An 18,221-nucleotide genomic window follows, 5' to 3' on the forward strand; every position below is an offset into this window, starting at 1 on the left:
TGAAAATGTGTTTTTTTAAATAACCTATGTTTCTGTGTCAGTGTTGTTCAAACCTTTTCATGTGAAAGACCCCCATCTCAAAATATGTAGTTCCAGGTAACCCCCAGAAGCAAAATTTGACTTACAAATGTTTGCTTAAAAAATACATATATTAAAAGTTTTGCACACATTTTTCAAAAATAGCAGATCTACAAGCTCGAGTGCCGCGCTGTGAGCTTGTATATCTGCTATTTTTTCAAAAGTTAAAGCATAAAATAATTAAGGCCCCTCCACCTTGGGCCCTGGTAACTCAGTCCCCCCCCCCCCCCCCCCCCCTGTGACGCCCCTGGTCACCAGTGCATTGGTATTTGTTAAGTCTCTCTCTCTGTCTGTCTGTCTGTCTGTCTGTCTGTCTGTCTGTCTGTGTCCCTCTCAGGGGTGGGATCTTGTGTAAGCTCTGGAAGGCCATTGCAGACTACAGGCAGAAGCCAACCTGAGGCCTTTAAGTGGAGAACACAAGCCTTTGGGCCTTTTATGCCGACAGCTCAGTATTTTCTCACCGCCGCACTTTTTACCTCAGTATTTATTAGACCAAGACTATGGAAGTGGGGGGGGGGGGGGTAATGGACCAATGATTGTCAAGCCTGCACCGTAAAATCCTGAGTGTTGGATATAACTCGGAGAGTGTACGGATGTAACCAAATGGACCCTTAACCATTTAAACCCTCCATTCTTAGCCAAACGGACCTGAGTTACAACTCTATTGGACTACTTTTTTCCGTCTACTCCAAGGGCCCTATTTTCGTCCATGCTAAACCCTAAATCAGGGGTCTTCAACGTTTTCAGGCCAAGGACCCCTTAGTTGAGAGAGAGATGAAGCAGGGACCCCCACAACCTTATCCTAGATTCCATATAGTTTCATTGTTTGGCAGCACAATCATCAGTGTATTTTGGATTCATGTCAATTTGTGTTTTCAGATATTTAACCACTTGAACCGTCAATACTTAATAAACTTGACCTTTCACTCTGTACTTACTCTGCTCTTTTTCCCCTCTACACCAAAGATCTTTGCCAAAAATAGCCGATCCACAAGCTCACAAGGCTATTTTGGCTAAAGTTCTCAGAATATGGACGAAAATATGGGTGAAAACAGGGCCCCATGTCACTTCGTCCCAGAATTTCTGGCGAATGTTCCTCCCAGAATAGGAACGGCGGGGTTATTAAGGGTCCGTTTGGTTACACGTATACACTCTCTGAGTTACAAATGGATAAATGAACAGGATTTTACTATGTAAAGCTGACTCCGCACGTGTTGTCAAACCCCAGGTCCGTTCTCATCAGAGTCTCGTTTTTTTCTGAAACGAGACTACTTGATTGAAATGAGGTCACGTTGAAAGCAAAAATATATTATATATAATAAGTGCCACTAATTATTGCCATGCGTAATGAGCGTGGCAACAGCAACAAAATGAGTATAGGCCTATCAGAGGAACGTTCACGCCTATCAGTGTAAATAACTGAAATGTTTTGCAGATTAACGGTTGTTGAAATGTCTCTTGGTGTGATGCCGCGGCTTTATCGTTATGTTTACAAAAGGTGGAGACTGACCAATACAAGCCTGAGAGTCAAACTACTACATTATGTTCCATGGATGTTTTGGAAAGATGTGTCCTTAAAAACGGCATTGTGTCACTGTCAGCCGTTTCATAATCACTACTTTATTTAAATGTGTTTTTTAATTTTATTTCCATGGATATTCTGTTCTAAAAGACATCACTGCATGCCGAAATGTTATCTTGTTTTTTGTTGTTTGCGTTTATTTTTTTCATTTATTTGACATTCCATGTTTATTTTTTTCTTTTATTTTTTGTATTGTTTTTTTTTTTTTTTGTAATGCTATGGACCTGATTATTATTATTATTATTATTTTATCCAGGACATGTATATAATTTGTGTTGTAATTAACAGTGACTGTTTTCAGTGATGTATTTTCCAAATACAATAGTAAACATCATGTAATTTAATTGAATCGGCTATCGTTAGGAAACTGTAATCATGTTTGTTTGGTATTGGATTTTTTTAATGTCACACTTCATAGCAGATGACTTAGTAAACTTGGCTATAAGTTAGTCTTATAGGGATTTTGTACATAATAATGGCCCTTCCCGTGCAAATGATGTAATTGGATGTAAATGTTTAATTGAAAAAAATGAACTGAAGATTAATTTCATATGAAACCAACTTGAGCTTTTTTTAATTATTATTTAAGACGATTATGTATGAAAAAAAAGAGGTCAGCCTAAGCTATGTCTTTTTTTGAGTCAGATGTTGTCGATTGAATATATTTGTGCTTTATTGTGTAAAACAAACATTTTCATTTTTGAAACTGTGAAATAAACGTTTTAACAAGAAAATTCTTGCATTTCTAAAGCTTGACAAAAAGCCAGACCTACCAAGTCCATTTAGCTAAGAAGCAAGGTAGTTTGCACTCCTAAATCAATCATCATGTCTTCTCTGTAGGCTATATCTATCCACAAGTTTACAATGTCCCATCATGCATTGCGCAGAAGGTGTACGGCAGCGTCCGGCGCCGCAGCCGAGTGTGATCTACAAGCTCACAACGGTTGCATCTGCGACGCGACGAGAGCTTGTATGTCTGCTGTTAACCGGAAGTGTCCCTCAGATAATGCTACAGTAAATTCTCGCGGAAACAGGTGGATAGGTTTATTTATTACCTTACTTGCATTTAGGCCTATTAGTGAAATAAAAATATAGGCCTACCCCATACTTAAGTATCTGATCTGACAGAATATAGTATGTATATATTTACACCATTGGTTCTCAAAGTGGGAACCCCAGGGGTCCTTGAGGAAGTTCCAGGGGGTCCCCCAGCTAAATGATAGTTAGGAACCAAATGGACCCTTTTTGGGTATGTAACTGAGAGTGTACAAATGGAACCATTTGGTTCCATTTGTACACTCAGAGTTAAATTAACATTGATTTTACATTATAAATTGGGGTCTCAGAGATAGAAATGCCATTTAATGGGTGTCTGTAGCCTAATCAATGCATGTCAAACTGGGGGTCCCTGAAATTAAATGGTTGTAGCCTAAGTCACTGCTAGAGCTGTAAAAATTATCTTAAACCAGGCATATCTTTTCAAATGGGGTGAAAAATTAAAAAGTTTGAGAACCAGTGATTTACACACAGATGGGGGAGGGGCGGTTATCTACAGGTGTTTCTATTTGTGACGTCAGTAGTTTCTGCTAAGCAGCTGGTTGTCCCCCAGTGGCGTCAGTTCAGCAAAAGCTAAGGTATGGCAACATGACTGGTGTCTTGCGCGCGCGCCCAAGACACCAGTCATGTTGCCATACCTTGGCAACAGGCACGATTACAGTACATTTTATTATTTTCCCCCTGTAGCCAAGGTATGGCAGCTGCCATAGCTTGCCATAACCAATTATTGACGCCTCTGTTGTCCGCCCTGATGATGCTGCTGAGCCACACACACACACACACACACACACACACACACACACACAGAGCGCTCAAGATGGGATTTATGGTTCTTTGAAGTGAGCCGGATCTCTGGGAGCCGTTCCTTTCAAAGAGCCGTTCTCAAAAGACTCATTTTAGTTGCGACGCATTGTGCGCTTGTAGATCGACTATTTTCAAATGATTCAGATTCACTTTATTTGTCACTTTAATGCACTGGGTAGTGGGTACATACATACATGTGAAAATCTTATGCTCGCAAGCTCCAGTACAATAAAAACATGATAATAAAAGCATATAAAAGACCTACAGTAAAAATACGTAATAAACAAACACAAGGTATGGCAATACTAATCAATCAGTCCAATAAAGTGCATAGTGCAAAGTGTAAGAGTTATTGCACCCTCCTCGGGGTCATGCCTATGTTCCCTCGACCCTATGTTCCCTCACTGAGGTTAAGGTTAGGGTTAGGGCTGAGGGAACTTGAGCATGGACCCCATTCCTCAACCTCACTTTGCATTTAAAAGTCTGATGGCCTGTGGGAAAAAGCTGTTCCTCAGGGCCCCTGCCCTGGACCAGGGCAGGGGCCCTGAGCTGAGGGGCCCCTGCCCTGGACCAGGACAGGGGCCCCTGAGCTGAGGGGCCCCTGGAGCTTGAGCCACTGCGTGACCGTGTCACTGTTATTAACGTTGCACTTTTTGTCAGACAAATGAGACAATGGTCCTAAACCATCATGATACATGTTGGTACTCTAAGTGTTAAACCCCACAGTTTATCTATTCCTCCTCTCCTGTGTGTGTGTGTGTGTGTGTGTGTGTGTGTGTGTGTGTGTGTGTGTGTGTGTGTGTGTGTGTGTGTGTGTGTGTGTGTGTGTGTGTGTGTGTGTGGGGTGGGTGGGTGTGAGAACCAGTGTTTATTTGAGATTCTAAACCCTTTATGTCCGATTCTCGCTCGGTGAACTCCACACGAGGCCGGGTGGAACTCCATATACAGTGATGGGCAGTAGCTAGCTACAAGTAACTACATAGCTTAACTACATTTCTAAGTAGCGTAAGGGAAACTGGCTACATTTCTCAGGGGATAGCTTGTAGTGTAGTTGAGCTATATTTAATCAAGAGTAACTAGTAATTGCGACCGTAGGTCGCATTTACTATCAAACCCTGCACAAAGTGTAAGTAACTCCGTCTGTCTGTCACACCTCACACGTCACACTCTTGCCCTGCTCATATCTCCGCAACCGTTGCCCCGATCCATGCCAGATTTTGCACACATGTTCCTTACCTGCCAAACTACAACCTCCAAGGACCCCCGGAGCTCCAGGGACCCCCCCAGATGTAAAAAATGACCAAATGTGCTAAACTGACCAAATGACCACCCCAACGGGGCTGCTCACGGGGAATTCCCGGGGACCACCGACTCCTGGTGCTCCAGAACGGATGCAAAAGTGGTGGCGCCCCCAGTGGAGGACCCCCTACACTGCAGCTCACATAAAATGCCGTAACTCCGGCTAGGAGCGACCGGGACAGCCGGGGCCGGTACCTATTCGTCCGCCTTGCCGGCGCGGAGACCCCACCCCTCATTTCTCACATGGCCCTCTTCTAGCGCCACCATGAGGCCGATTCTTGCAAAACACATTTTTGGACACTGCTCCTACAATTTTTGCCCTAAAATCACGCAAATCGGTACACAGTATGTCTACACTCATCCCATCAACATGAATCTCTCCCATATAGCGCCACCTCCAGGCTGATTTTTAAAAACACATTTTTGGACACTGCTCCTACAGATTTTGCCCTAAAATCACGAAAATCACTACACAGTATGTCTACACTCATGTCATCAACATGGATCAGGAAGATTTTGGCAAAACACATTTTTGCCCTATTTGTGGAGATAAGTGACCTACGGTCGCTTATCTCCCGATTAGGGAGCCTTACTGGTGTAGCTTCCTATACATTTAAGTAGCTGGGCTATCACGGTCGGGATGAATAAATGAATTAATAGAACAGTCATTACAATAGTGTCCCCAATAGCGAGGGGTAGGCTATACATTTAATTTAAAGCCAGACAGAAGGTTTCCAGTTTCAGTCTGTTTTATAATAATAATAATAATAATAATAATGCATTTTATTTAAAGGCGCCTTTCAGGACACTCAAGGTCGCCGTACAGTTTAAAAAGAGAGGCAAAGCATACAAAAAAAGACAATCAGTTAAAAACAGGCAAAGTATACATCAACAACACAACACAGTAAAATCAATACAATCAAAACACTGAAATAAAACAAATAATACATCAATATGTCAAGTAGTACTGGGGGAGTGAGTGTAGGTATACAGATACACGGGTGTTGTGGGAATTTTAGAGTGAGTATGCCAATTTGAACAGGTGGGTTTTGAGTTGGGATTTGAAAGTGGTTATGGAGTCAGATTGACGGATGTGAGGGGGTAAGGAATTCCAGAGTCTTGGTGCAGTACAGCTAAAAGCCCTGGCACCCGTGGTGCTGATGTGAGTACTGTCAGGGGGCCAGTCAAGAAGTCCAGCTGATGATGAACGCAGGGAACGGGACGGGACGTAGCCATGGAGAAGGTCAGAGAGATAGGTGGGGGCGACGTTATGGAGGGCTTTGTAGGTGAGGAGGAGGTTTTTGTAGTCAATACGGAAATGAATGGGGAGCCAGTGGAGTTGGATGAGGATGGGGGTGATGTGGGCGGATAATTTAGTGCGGGTGATGATCCGTGCAGCTGAATTCTGAATGATTTGTAATTTATTGAGTAGTTTGGAAGGTAGGCCAGAGAGAAGAGAATTACAGTAGTCGATGCGGGAGGTGACGAGTGCGTTAATGAGGATTTCAGTGCTGGATTGGGATAGAGATGGGCGTAATCTGGAGATGTTGCGGATATGGAAGAAGGCAGACCGGGTGATGTGTTTTATGTGAGGTGCAAAAGAAAGGGTGCTGTCTAAGATGACGCCGAGGCTCTTTACTTGGGTGGAAAATGGAACGGGGAAGTTGTCAATGGTGATGTTGGGGACAGTGGAGGTGGTGGACAGTGTGTGTTTGTATAATAATAATACAAAAAAAATGCGAGCATTTTATGCCTGCATGCCCATTTGTTTGGTGGAAAAAAGAAGGAAGAAAAAGTAGTGTTGATGTAGCTAGCTATTTTTGTCCTGTTGCTTGTAGTGTAACTTGCTACATTTCTCTGGGGATAGCTTTGTAGTGTAGTTGAGCTATATTTAATCAAGAGTAACTAGTAGTGTATAGCTCACTATATTTTCCAAGTAGCTTTCCCATCACTGTCCATATATGGGCAGATCTGGTCTGATGATCCCATTCTGGGCAGTGATGTGACGTCAGACATCTATGGTGTAATGAATCCATATTTGGGCCACCATTGACTCTCCAAATGACAACATTGACCTTCAAAATGTTCGGGTTTAAACTTTAAATACGCCAAAACGTTTGTGTTAAGCGTGGCAGTAGCGGTTGGCTGATGTGTTAAGCTCGTTGGCGTGATGGTGAGCAGTCGGTTGTATGGAAGCATGCTTCCATACGGTTGAGCCGTGGGATCGAATCCTGACGTGTCGTCATCCGCCAGGATCCCGGTCGTGGGATCAAATACTGACGGTGCGCGCCAGGATCTGGATAACGGACCCGCGTCGCCGATCCGTGATAGGAACGGTGCGGTGCCCCGGGGGCTATTAATCCTACCGTAGGAGACGCCGTTTGAAGGAGCGCTCGTTTTATTGTCCACGACATTGCAAGCGGCGCGAAGGCCAGCGGACCTTGGTCCTGCTCTTCGCCCCCGAGCGCCGCAGGCGCGAGTGGCCGCGAAGAGCGGGCCAGGGCCGCGCGGCCGGCGGAGCGCCGCGCGAGTTACGAAGCCGTGGTGAATGCAATCGTTATATTTATGCCCAGGCCGTAAGGCCTGGGCAAGCCCACGATAAACGCCCTGTCCACGATAAACGCATTCACACCCGCCCGCGCAGTCCAAGTGACCACAGCCGAGCGCTCCAGAACTCCGCTCCAGCCAATCACAGGCCGCGCTTTCTAATTCATGCACACGCGTCTCCTATGGTAGGAACATTCGCGCCCCGGGGCGAAGTAGACACGGACCTGCGTGGCCGTGACAGGAACGGAGCGGACTAGAGACACGGATTGCGTCGCCGTGATATCCGGACACGTGGATCCCCTCAAACGGCTGTGGAATCACCTAGCGCTAATGAACCTGCCAGGTCACCAACCTGTGAGCCCACGGAATGATATACAGGAGGAGTGTATATCATTCCACTTTTTATGCTTTATATCTTTCCACATCTGATGTATTTTTGCCCACATTTTAAGCATAATTATCCCCCAAAAATGGTCTATATTTTTCCCATCACTCTCTTGTGTCATCTATCTCTGCACTGTAATTATGAAATGAAGGCTTGAAAATATCCCCTCACTGCAAAAAAAAACAAAAAACTATTTACACCTCCCCCCAAAGAGGCAGAAACCAGCGATCTCCATTTGTTTTACTTTTAACTTTCTTGACCAGTCATGTTGTATGGCAACATGACTGGTGTCCTCGCGCGCGTGCAAGACACCAGTCATGTTGCCATACCTTAGCTTTTGCTGAACTGACGCCACTGTTAGAAAGGAGCGAATCGGATCACATCGTTCATTTCAAAGAGCCGTTCAACGGACTTGATTCGTTCGCAAACGTCCCACCACCACCACTAGTACCTACATCACCATGATGACAGCCATACAGGAGAACCTCGCATCATCCGTGCGACGCAACAACAACTAATCTCCATTTCAACACGATTTAACAATGAAACATTGATTTATAATTATATATGAAGAACGTGTTATTGCGGCTGCTGCATCGCAGAACAACAGGAGGAGGAAGAACAAGGGTGTTATAACTGTAAACATGGCTGTTATTATGTCTCAGCATCATCATCATCATCACCACCGCGGCCGACCGATCATCATATTGATGCTGCTGTGCGCGACGCTGATGATCGGCCTCGCCGGCGCCCGATCCTCGCAGATCTCCGACCTGAAGTCCAAGATCTCCGGCGTGGAGGAGCTGCTGGAGGAGTTCCGCAAGCAGCTCCAGCAGGACCAGGCGTACGCGGCGAGGGAAGGCGGTGTCGTCGCGCCCGCTCAGGACGCCTGCCTGGACGGCTTCGGCGCCGCCGCCGAGCGCATCATCCGCGCGCGGGCCTCCATCGAGCAGGGCGCCACCTTCCTGTCGGCCCCCGGCCGGGTGTACAGCTGGAAGGACTGCCTGCACGCCTGCTGCGCCGAGCCGCACTGCACCGTGGCGGTGGTCCAGGCGGGCCAGGGCCAGGCCCTCCGTGGTGGTGGTGGTCCGCGGGACGACGGCCTGAGCTGCTACCTGTTCAACTGCACCTACCGGGGCAGGGACGTCTGCTCGTTCGCCCCGCAGCCGGGCTTCAGCACCTACAGCCGGACCAACAACGGCTCCATCATGTCGTCCTCCTCCTCCTCCTCCTCCTCCTCCATCTCCTCCTCCAGGAGCAGCTCTGCCCGGGGACCACCTGCTGACGACGCCCTGGGAGAAGAAGACGAGGCCGGCTTGGAAGGTCAGTGACTGAGCTGGCCTTGCAGGCCTACCCCACCATACATAGGCTAATATAGGCCTATATATAAATCACGTATTTCTTTCAACCCTCTAAAGCAGTGGTTCTCAACCTGGGGACCCAGGAGTGGATCCACAAATTATTTTGGGGGGGTCCCCAGATGACAGGCTTAATGTGCAACATTGTTTTCTCACTCACAGTAAACAACCCAACATAACGTTTAAGTGTATAGACTAAAGGGTATCTGCACATTTCTAAAGTGACAATTTTTAATAGCTCTAACATGACAAATTAAACAGCCAACTGTCAAATATTAGAGGCAGAAATTGTGAAAATAGCTGATGAGTGAGCATGTAGATCAGCTATTTTCACAATATATATATAACAACTGTGTTATACATAATGTAATGCCTCAAGCCCTCAACTCTTAGTGCTCGTCAGGGTGGGGGGTCCCCAGTTCAAATGTGATTATTTTGGGGGGTCACGGCCTGAAAAGGATGAGAGCCACTGCACTAAAGAATAATACATTAGGAACTACTGCAGGCTAGTGGATTAGCCTATCTTGATGACTGTACCATAGACTACAGTCATCAAGATAGGCTAATTGTTTCTATGGCATAGAGAGGCTATAATGTGAAGGCTACAGTTATTGTAACTTACGGTAGGTATAACAAAGAGAATGCCAGAAAAGTCGACCTCTTTCAAAGTCGACCCCAAACTCTTTTCCCAACGGGTCTGAGGCCTTTAGCTAGATGCAGAATAGACAAAAATCAAATATTTGCTTCTGGGGGTCCCTGGAACAAAATATTTTGTGATGGGGGTCCGTAGCCAAATACATATCATTCTGGGGGTCCTTCACATGACAAAGTTTGAGAAACACTGATGGCCACATAAGTTTTTTTCAGAAAATTGTTATGATTTAGAAGACATTTGTAGAATGTGCCTATCAGTGGTTAAGGACCCCCAAAATGTATTTTTGGCCGTGGACCCCCATCTCAAAATAGTTTGTTCCACGGATGGACCCCTATTGCTAACCTTTTTGTTCCAGGGACCCCCAGAAGCACAGATTTGATTTTAGTCAAATCTGTGGCTAATTTTAGCCACAGACCCGTTGGGAAAAGAGTCTGGGTCGACTTTGAAAGAGGTCGACTTATCTGGCTACCAACAAAGGAATAAAGATATCCAATCCACTAATATACTGCTGAATAATGAACTGAAAGATGGCAAGCTGTTACAGCTAAAAAATAAATGGGGAAAAAGACATTCAATATGAATACACTTTGAATGAATGACAGACACTTCTCCTGGATATTCAAACAACTCTAACAAATACCACAGGTTAACTAAATGTCATATATTGCTCAGAATCTATCATACACCTTACATACTGTATCAATTTAGCCATGAGACCCATGTCTTAGATGCCAGCATGGAAATGGAGATCTAATCCACGTGTTTTGGAATTATTGCCAAAACCTAAATTACTATTGTGAATTTATAGTTGACGCACTATCAAAGGTTCTTGGAAAACATTTGACTACTGATACCTGCATAGCTATCTTGGGTGATGTCACAATGTTAACTCATTTTGATGGCTCTGAAAATAAATGTATTCTATTAGCAATGACTGCTGCAAAAGTGTATAGGCCTACTATGTCACTGGAAATCTGAAACCCCTCTCCGACTAAACAATGGTAGGCAGAGCTCTCTCTCTCTCTCTCTCTCTCTCTCTCTCTGTGTGTGTGTGTGTGTGTGTGTGTGTGTGTGTGTGTGTGTGTGTGTGTGTGTGTGTGTGTGTGTGTGTGTGTGTGTGTGTGTGTGTGTGTGTGTGTGTGTGTGTCTCTCTTGCTCTGTATTCCAAATGTTCTGAGATCATCTAGCTATCATGACAAGGTTTATTGCGTACATGTGATGTGTTGTGTGTGACTGGTCAAGCTGGTGCGGGTAGGATGGATCATTAGAATGGGTTAATGATCTCCCTCCCATCTAATTAGATGAGTAGACAGAGAGGAGTGGCAGCTGTAGGTCTTATCTGTTTTATAAACCCAGCCTCTATAACCTCTCAGGCACACAGCTGAACATGGTGTGGTAAACACTGTAGTGTTTCCTTTTAATGGATTCTCTGGAGTCACCACAGCTGAGCTATAAGCCTGTCACGTCATTACATAATTGTCTAATCGCAATTATTTGAGATAATCGCCATCATTTCCATCATTTTAACGTTTTCAGAAATTGTGGAAATAGACGATCTTCAAGCACAAAACGTGTTGCGATGCGACACATTCTGAGCTTGTAGATTGGCTGTTTCCACATTTTGTTTTATTTTGTTATTAAGTATGTATGTTAATTTGTCATATCTGCCCTGGTCAACTTTTGTTTGCGAAGCCTAAAAGCCAAACAGAAATGTCATTTTTATTCATAATGTTCCAATGGTCAGCGACGAACACAATTAAATCGCTAATTGCAATTGCGAGTGACAATTAATCATCAAGTAACATTTTATAATCATCACAGCCCTAACCACAGCGGTAAAATAATTATAATACAAATAAAATAAAGATGTTTGGCAAATGCATAAAGTGGGGAATCGCCTGCGATGGAAAGAAAAATGCAGAAATCAAAACCACAATTTACCATATCCTCTCGACCACTACCACTTCAAAAAGAGGATACAATGCATAATGCATGACATCAATTCTATACATTGAGCATTTTGTTTGACATAATATGTGTCTTTTGGTCCCAGATCTGGACGAGCCTCCACGCAGTGACGCTGGGCAGGACGTGGTGATCCAGCTGCCCACGGACTGGGCCGTGCTGGACGGGCGAGACAGCGTGGATGACCATGGCATCAGCCGCTACGAATGGGCTCTCCTCAAGGGAGACTCAGACATCAGCATGAAGGTAATAGCCTGGTTCCAGCCCATAGACCCACAGCACACACTCTCTGAGTGGACTATTTCTCTGGTCTGGAGTTGAGTAAATGAATTGACAGTTTACCGTCCGAAATGTCAGCTCCTCCAATGAGCGCAGGGGTTGGGGGTGGGTCTAACGAATATCCAATCCGCGGAGCAGTTGAAACGATTACATTTCAGGAAGTTCACACACCAGGCAGGCAGACAGACAGACATACACATGCGCGCGCTGATTTCACCAAGCTGTTACTGTTGATTACATGTTTCTGGTCGCAGTTCTGTGTGGAAGCAGTCACTGGCACAGACAGACACACACACACAGTCACACACACACACGCCGCGACCATGCGTCGCGATCACTAGCGCGCGGCCGTGCACGCTTGCACAAAAGTCCCTCCCCCGTAAATCGTTCAGACAGGGACATGTCAGACTCAAGCGTCAGTTGATTCTGAAATCCGGCTATGAAGGTAAAATAATAGTATCAGTATTTCAGGTATGTGATCTATTTGGCCTTTCCAAGGCTGGTAGTCTCATGTTAGCTTGCTACAGTATATCATAGATCTCTGCCTACCAGTACGTCTTGAGACATCTAAATTCAACATATGGGCAACATATATTTTTTTAAAGATTTGTTTTTGGGCTTTTTATGCCTTTATTTGATAGGATAGTAGGCTGACAGGAAATGGGGAGAGAGATGGGGAATGACATGCGGCAAAGGTCGTCTGGATCGGGAATCGAACCAGCAACGCCAGCAGGCATCATAGCCTTGTATGTGGTATGCGCCTTGACCACTAGGCCAGCGGGCGCCCCAACATACAGGCAACATATTGGGCATAATTTAAAAACAATAACAGCATTGCAAAGCCAGGGGTTCGTCATATCGGGACGTATCAGGATTGGTTTTCGAAGCGTAGGTTTGTCAGTAGAGGATCTTTCTGTTTTCGAGCCCCTGCATTGAATTTAGATGTCACCAGATCGATGTATTGGTAGGTGGAGAAGTACAATTCTGAGTGTCTGATTAATGGTATGAAGTGTTTTCTACAGCAGTCTCTGAGGTTTGGGTCATTACAAGGCATTTACTGCTGGCCTCGCTGGTCCTTTGTTCTGAACCTCTGATGAAATGTGATGATTTACAGATGGAAAGATAGTATAATCATAAAGTCCACCGGGCCTCCGTGGTGAATGGGCTTGTATTTGTTTGCAGTTGTTAAGTCAACATGGTGGCATGAGGCCAGAGCGCCTGAGGACTCTGCTGCACGCAGAGATAAGAGAGAGCTGGTCATAAGCCGCCCTGCCTCAAGGACAATACAGTCAACTCACTCCCTGTGATAGTTGTGACAATAAAGCTCCTTTGAATTGAATTAACATTGGGATTTTAACAGATTTGACAGTAAATTCAAATTGTATCTTTTTGTTTTTCATATTTGTTATTTAGTTATCCGTTTTAACCACATAGACCACACATACACACATACATGAAAAGACGTGACAAATTCCCATTCAGTGCGTTGATAGCATTTCTTGGTCTGCCTCGTTTCCTTTTTCCTTTTGGAAAGAAGCGGGCTTATGATGATAGCAGCATCTTTGGAGGATTTCTTCCTTCACAGGCTGCTGTCTGGTTCTTTGCCAGAGTTTGTGGTTGTTTGTTTAAACATCTGGTCAGTGTATTCGGAGGATTCTTCTGAAACAGGTGTTGAGAAAGGCAGCCAATCAGTGCAAGGATGATGTGTTCCCAGGGGCGTCACAAGGGGTAGGAAAGTGGGACTGAGTTACTGGGGCCCCAAGGTGGAGGGGCCCTAGTAACTTTAGCTATTGAAAAATAGCAGATATTCAAGCTCACAGCGCGGCACCGAGTGCCGCGCTGCGAGCTTGTAGATCTGCTATTTTTGAAAAAGTCGTGAAAATGTGCACAAATCTTTGAATATTATGTATTTTTTTAGTGAACATTTGTAACAAAAATGTTGCTTCTGGGGGGTCCCTGGAACTAAATATTTTGAGATGGGGGGGGGGGGGTCCTTCACATGAAAAAGTTTGAGCATCACTGACATGGAAACATAGGTTTCTTGGCACACATTTTCACGATTTTTCAAAAACAGCAGATCTACAAGCTCGCAGCGCGGCACTCGGTGCCGCGCTGTGAGCTTGTATATCTGCTGTTTTTCAATAGTTAACATTCATGGGGGGCCCGCAGTGAATCCTTGTACCAAGGGCCCAAAATTTGGTGTGACGCCCCTGTGTGTTCCCTGTGAGTGGGATTGCAAACACCATATGTGTTGTCATACTTCACACGTGTCTTCTCTCTCTCTCTGCGTCCTCTGTTTCCTTTCTCTCTATACTCTCATATCCAAATAAAAGCCTAAAGTCTCAGTGAGATTGCTTTGCGACACTGAATAACAACTGTAATTACAAACATTACTCACAATTTAGATGAAAATAAAGATAAAGATAGATGTACTTTTTTGTCTGATGACCATATATTTTTCCATGACAAAAACGTACCCAGGCCTTCACCCATATAACAGCCTTTGTGGGCGCATGGAATATGTGGTTTGTCTCGATAAATGCCAGTTTTATGTGCAAAGAAAAGCACCTTAGTATTTCTATTTTTAAATAAAGTAATGTCCCTGGAAAGAGGGTTTCTGGTAACAACAAAGAATGCTTCATAACAAATACACATGGTCTTAACCGTTGACTATAAACCCTGGTTGAAATGCTCAGGAGCCATCAGTGTCTTGGTCTTGAATTGTTGAATTGTTCTCGCTGCAGGTGACCCATCCAGGGCTCCTGAAGATAAGCGGTCTCCAGCAGGGCGTCTACACCTTCCAGATGACCGTCACCGACACCACGGGACAGAAGAGCTCAGACAACGTGTCCGTCACCGTGCTGGCACCAGAAAACCAACCTGAAGGTACTGAAGCACAAACCTCCTATTCTGTACTTCTTGCATCGGCCATTTTTCTGGGGGCAAATTTAGTATCTAAGTTTTACAATAGAAAATCTGCATGAAAAGGGGGAAAATGTTCAATGTGAAGTAAATATCTCAGATCACAAAAATAAACATTATTTGCATGGTAGATGCTATTTTCCATTACCCAGAGGTAATGGAAAATCAACACAAGTGCCACTGAGACATCCACATGTTGTATCTGATTCTGAAGTAATCCATCCCTGAACTATAGTGGGAAGCAGAAATGATTAGATGCGTGTGTGCGTCTGATGTGAGGAACGCTGCGTGCACGTTCCCTCCGCACATCATTCTCTACAGCAAGTAAAGCCTGATAGAAGTATCAAACTCCCTGTAGAATGCACCAGAATACAGGAAATAACATCTACTCTAGGTGGTTAAAAATGTGCAGCTGGCTGGATACAGCCATACATGTATCCATTGACCATGACCATGTGACTAACTTGACGTGTTAAAATGCATAGTATCGTGTCAACAATGTATGGTTATTATCTATTATCCGTTTGTTTTTGTCTACATTCTATGCTCACGTTCTTGTTCTATCTTTCATAGTTCTATGTACTCTTGTCTTCCCTAGCTGTATCTCATTTGTAACCACCCCTTGTGTATATTAGTTTTGTTCTCTGCTGTCTCTTGTGTTGTACAGTGTGCACAGACCGGTGTCTCTTGTGTTGTACAGTGTGCACAGACCGGTGTCTCTTGTGTTGTACAGTGTGCACAGACTGGTGTCTCTTGTGTTGTACAGTGTGCACAGACCGGTGTCTCTTGTGTTGTACAGTGTGCACAGACCGGTGTCTCTTGTGTTGTACAGTGTGCACAGACCGGTGTCTCTTGTGTTGTACAGTGTGCACAGACTGGTGTCTCTTGTGTTGTACAGTGTGCACAGACCGGTGTCTCTTGTGTTGTACAGTGTGCACAGGCCGCTGCTCGCGCTACCAGTTCCTGTGTGACGACGGCTGCTGCATCGACATCACCTACGCCTGTGATGGGAAGCAGCAGTGCACGGACCGCTCTGACGAGGCCTTCTGCCAGCATTGTATGTATGACTCATCTCATATACACCTTTCCCATGCACATATAATCTCCATTTAGGGATGGGACAATATGAAAATCTCATGTCACGATCATTGTGACAAAATAATTGTGAAGCTTATTGTTAATCTAATTCCAAGTTAAAGCTTTAGTGGTGATGAATGAATACTTTTAGGACAGTGGTTCTCAAACTGTGGTTCGGGACCCCCAGGGGGGTCCCCAAATTATTTTGGGTTGTCCCCAGTTGATTAACTTAATGTTCAACATTGTTTTCTCACTCAACAGTAAACTAACCAACATAAAGTTTAAGGCCCATTCCCACTGGGCCAGATAAACAGATAAAAAAAGATCTATTCCATTCAAGTGGATGGTAAGATACAGATATCTTTATCTGTATCTTACCATGGAGAAATAGGTTTTTCTTATCTGGCCCAGTGGGAATGGGCCTTTAAGTGTATAGAGGGTATAAGCACATTTCTAAAGTGACAATTTAAGGATTTTCTAATACCTCTGAAATGACAAATTAAACATTGGCCCAATTGTCAAATATTAGAGGCAGAAATTGTGAAAATAGCAGATCTACATGCTCACAACGCCTAGCAATGCGAGGTATTGTGAGCATGTAGATCTGCTATTTTCACAATAGAACTGTGATATACAAAATGTAACGCCTCAACTCTTAATGCTCGTCAGGGTGGGGCACTGGGGGGTCCCCAGTTCAAATATGATTATTTTGGGTGTCGCAGCCTGAAAAGGTTTATAACCACTGTTTTAGGAGGTGCAGTTCTAATCCAATTTGTTTGTTAGCATTTATCTATTGTATCTGCTGTGCTTTCTCCAGTCGATGGCAACAGGAAGTCGGTGACCCATGCTGCCAATCCCAGCAGGCCTTTGTCTGCACAGACCCAGGAGGTCGAGGATGGCTCCAAGCAGCTACAGAAGGGGCCCAGCAAGACCGTGGAGAGCATTGTACCCCCGAATCTTCCCTTTGTCCCTCAAGACAGGACCAGGGTCCCTCCCCCACCACCTGCCCGCCCACAAAGCCCCATCAGTCCACAGGAGGACACAGCCAGTCAAGGTACTGCTGGTTGTTGCATCGCTGAAACCTTTTTTTTTGGGGTGAAGCTTATTGGGCAAGCTTTGTTTCTCTACTTGCAAGTACGTATATTATAAGTACCTTTTACCAATTATAGAGGGTTTAAGTGGTGCCAGATATGCAGCTCTGCAAATAAAAGGTGAATTGATCCCAGTGCATGACGGAGGACGATATCACAATATATTAAATCTCCACGATACGATTATCGTGAATGTTTTTTATCACGATTAACGATAATATCGCTTATCGTCCCATCCATAAGCACCAGTAAGACTCCCTAATTGGGAGATAATTGACCATCACGTCCCATACACAACCTTTAGAAGGCAATGGTAGCCAATCAGGAGAGAATATGGGAAATGTGACAGATCCATGTTGATGACATGACTTTAGAGATACTGTGTACCGCTTTGTGTGATTTTAGGCCAAAATCTGTAGGAGCAGTGTCCAAAAGTGTGTTTTGCTGACGGTCGCAATCACTGCATCTATGTTCACCGCCCACTCCACCCGCACCCCGCTGTCATTAAAGACATCTGGTATTTTAAGTGGTGGGGGTGGGGAGGAGTAAGGGAAGGAAGAAATCAATACAATGAGGATGGACAGAATGAAATACGGGAGGGATCATAAGACATGTTATGAACTACAGTAGCACATGCACACAAACGGACTCCAATTCTGTCCTACTAGCTGAGGCCAAACTGGTCAAGAATCATCAATTTGGTGCACTTGGTGAAGAGTTTTTGATTTTTGGTATGGTGTTAGGTATGGGTATAAGGTTTTCAAAAATATTAGATACGTCAGTACATGGTGCAAACCCCAAATAATTGATGAAAGAGATTTTTCAATGGATTCTGTTACTATTGGGTATGATAAACAACATACTAAAAATTCAAGTAAAAATAACTACCGGAAAGGCACCATTTTCAAGATGGCGTCGACGATGGCTGCCGGGAGCTGAAAATGCCTATAAACTGGGTTTTAATGTGTAAAAATTCATAAAAAATCTGCACTTGGTGAAGAGTTTTTGATTTTTGGTATGGTGTTAGGTATGGGTATAAGGTTTTCAAAAACCATCGCAAACAAGTTGGGCTCGCCCCCTAGTGGTCTGTTTTCAATGAATCAGATATTAGATAGGTCAGTAT

The 18,221-nt window shown here is 44.4% G+C and overlaps 2 protein-coding genes across 2 annotated transcripts in view; both read left to right on the forward strand.

Annotated features, from left to right (window-relative positions):
- Positions 1–2,322, forward strand: part of map3k5 (mitogen-activated protein kinase kinase kinase 5) — a 130,259-nt gene extending 127,937 nt beyond the window's left edge. The window contains exon 30 of the mRNA XM_080744033.1: positions 416–2,322. Within this exon, the coding sequence (XP_080600159.1) occupies positions 416–476 (61 nt within the window). The 3' untranslated portion in view covers positions 477–2,322. The remainder of the gene's footprint in view (positions 1–415) is intronic.
- A 6,073-nt stretch (positions 2,323–8,395) lies between these two features.
- lrp11 (low density lipoprotein receptor-related protein 11) overlaps positions 8,396–18,221 on the forward strand; it is a gene marked incomplete at both ends in the record, with an annotated part of 12,764 nt that continues 2,938 nt past the window's right edge. Inside the window, 6 exons of the mRNA XM_080745079.1 lie at positions 8,396–9,074; positions 11,818–11,975; positions 14,753–14,894; positions 15,862–15,987; positions 16,825–16,952; positions 16,988–17,061. Coding sequence (XP_080601205.1) covers positions 8,396–9,074; positions 11,818–11,975; positions 14,753–14,894; positions 15,862–15,987; positions 16,825–16,952; positions 16,988–17,061 — 1,307 coding nt within the window. The remainder of the gene's footprint in view (positions 9,075–11,817; positions 11,976–14,752; positions 14,895–15,861; positions 15,988–16,824; positions 16,953–16,987; positions 17,062–18,221) is intronic.

The sequence above is a fragment of the Nannobrachium achirus genome (genome assembly GCF_963921795.1).
Source record: "Nannobrachium achirus genome assembly, chromosome: 16".
NCBI classification, from domain to species: Eukaryota; Metazoa; Chordata; class Actinopteri; order Myctophiformes; family Myctophidae; genus Nannobrachium; species Nannobrachium achirus.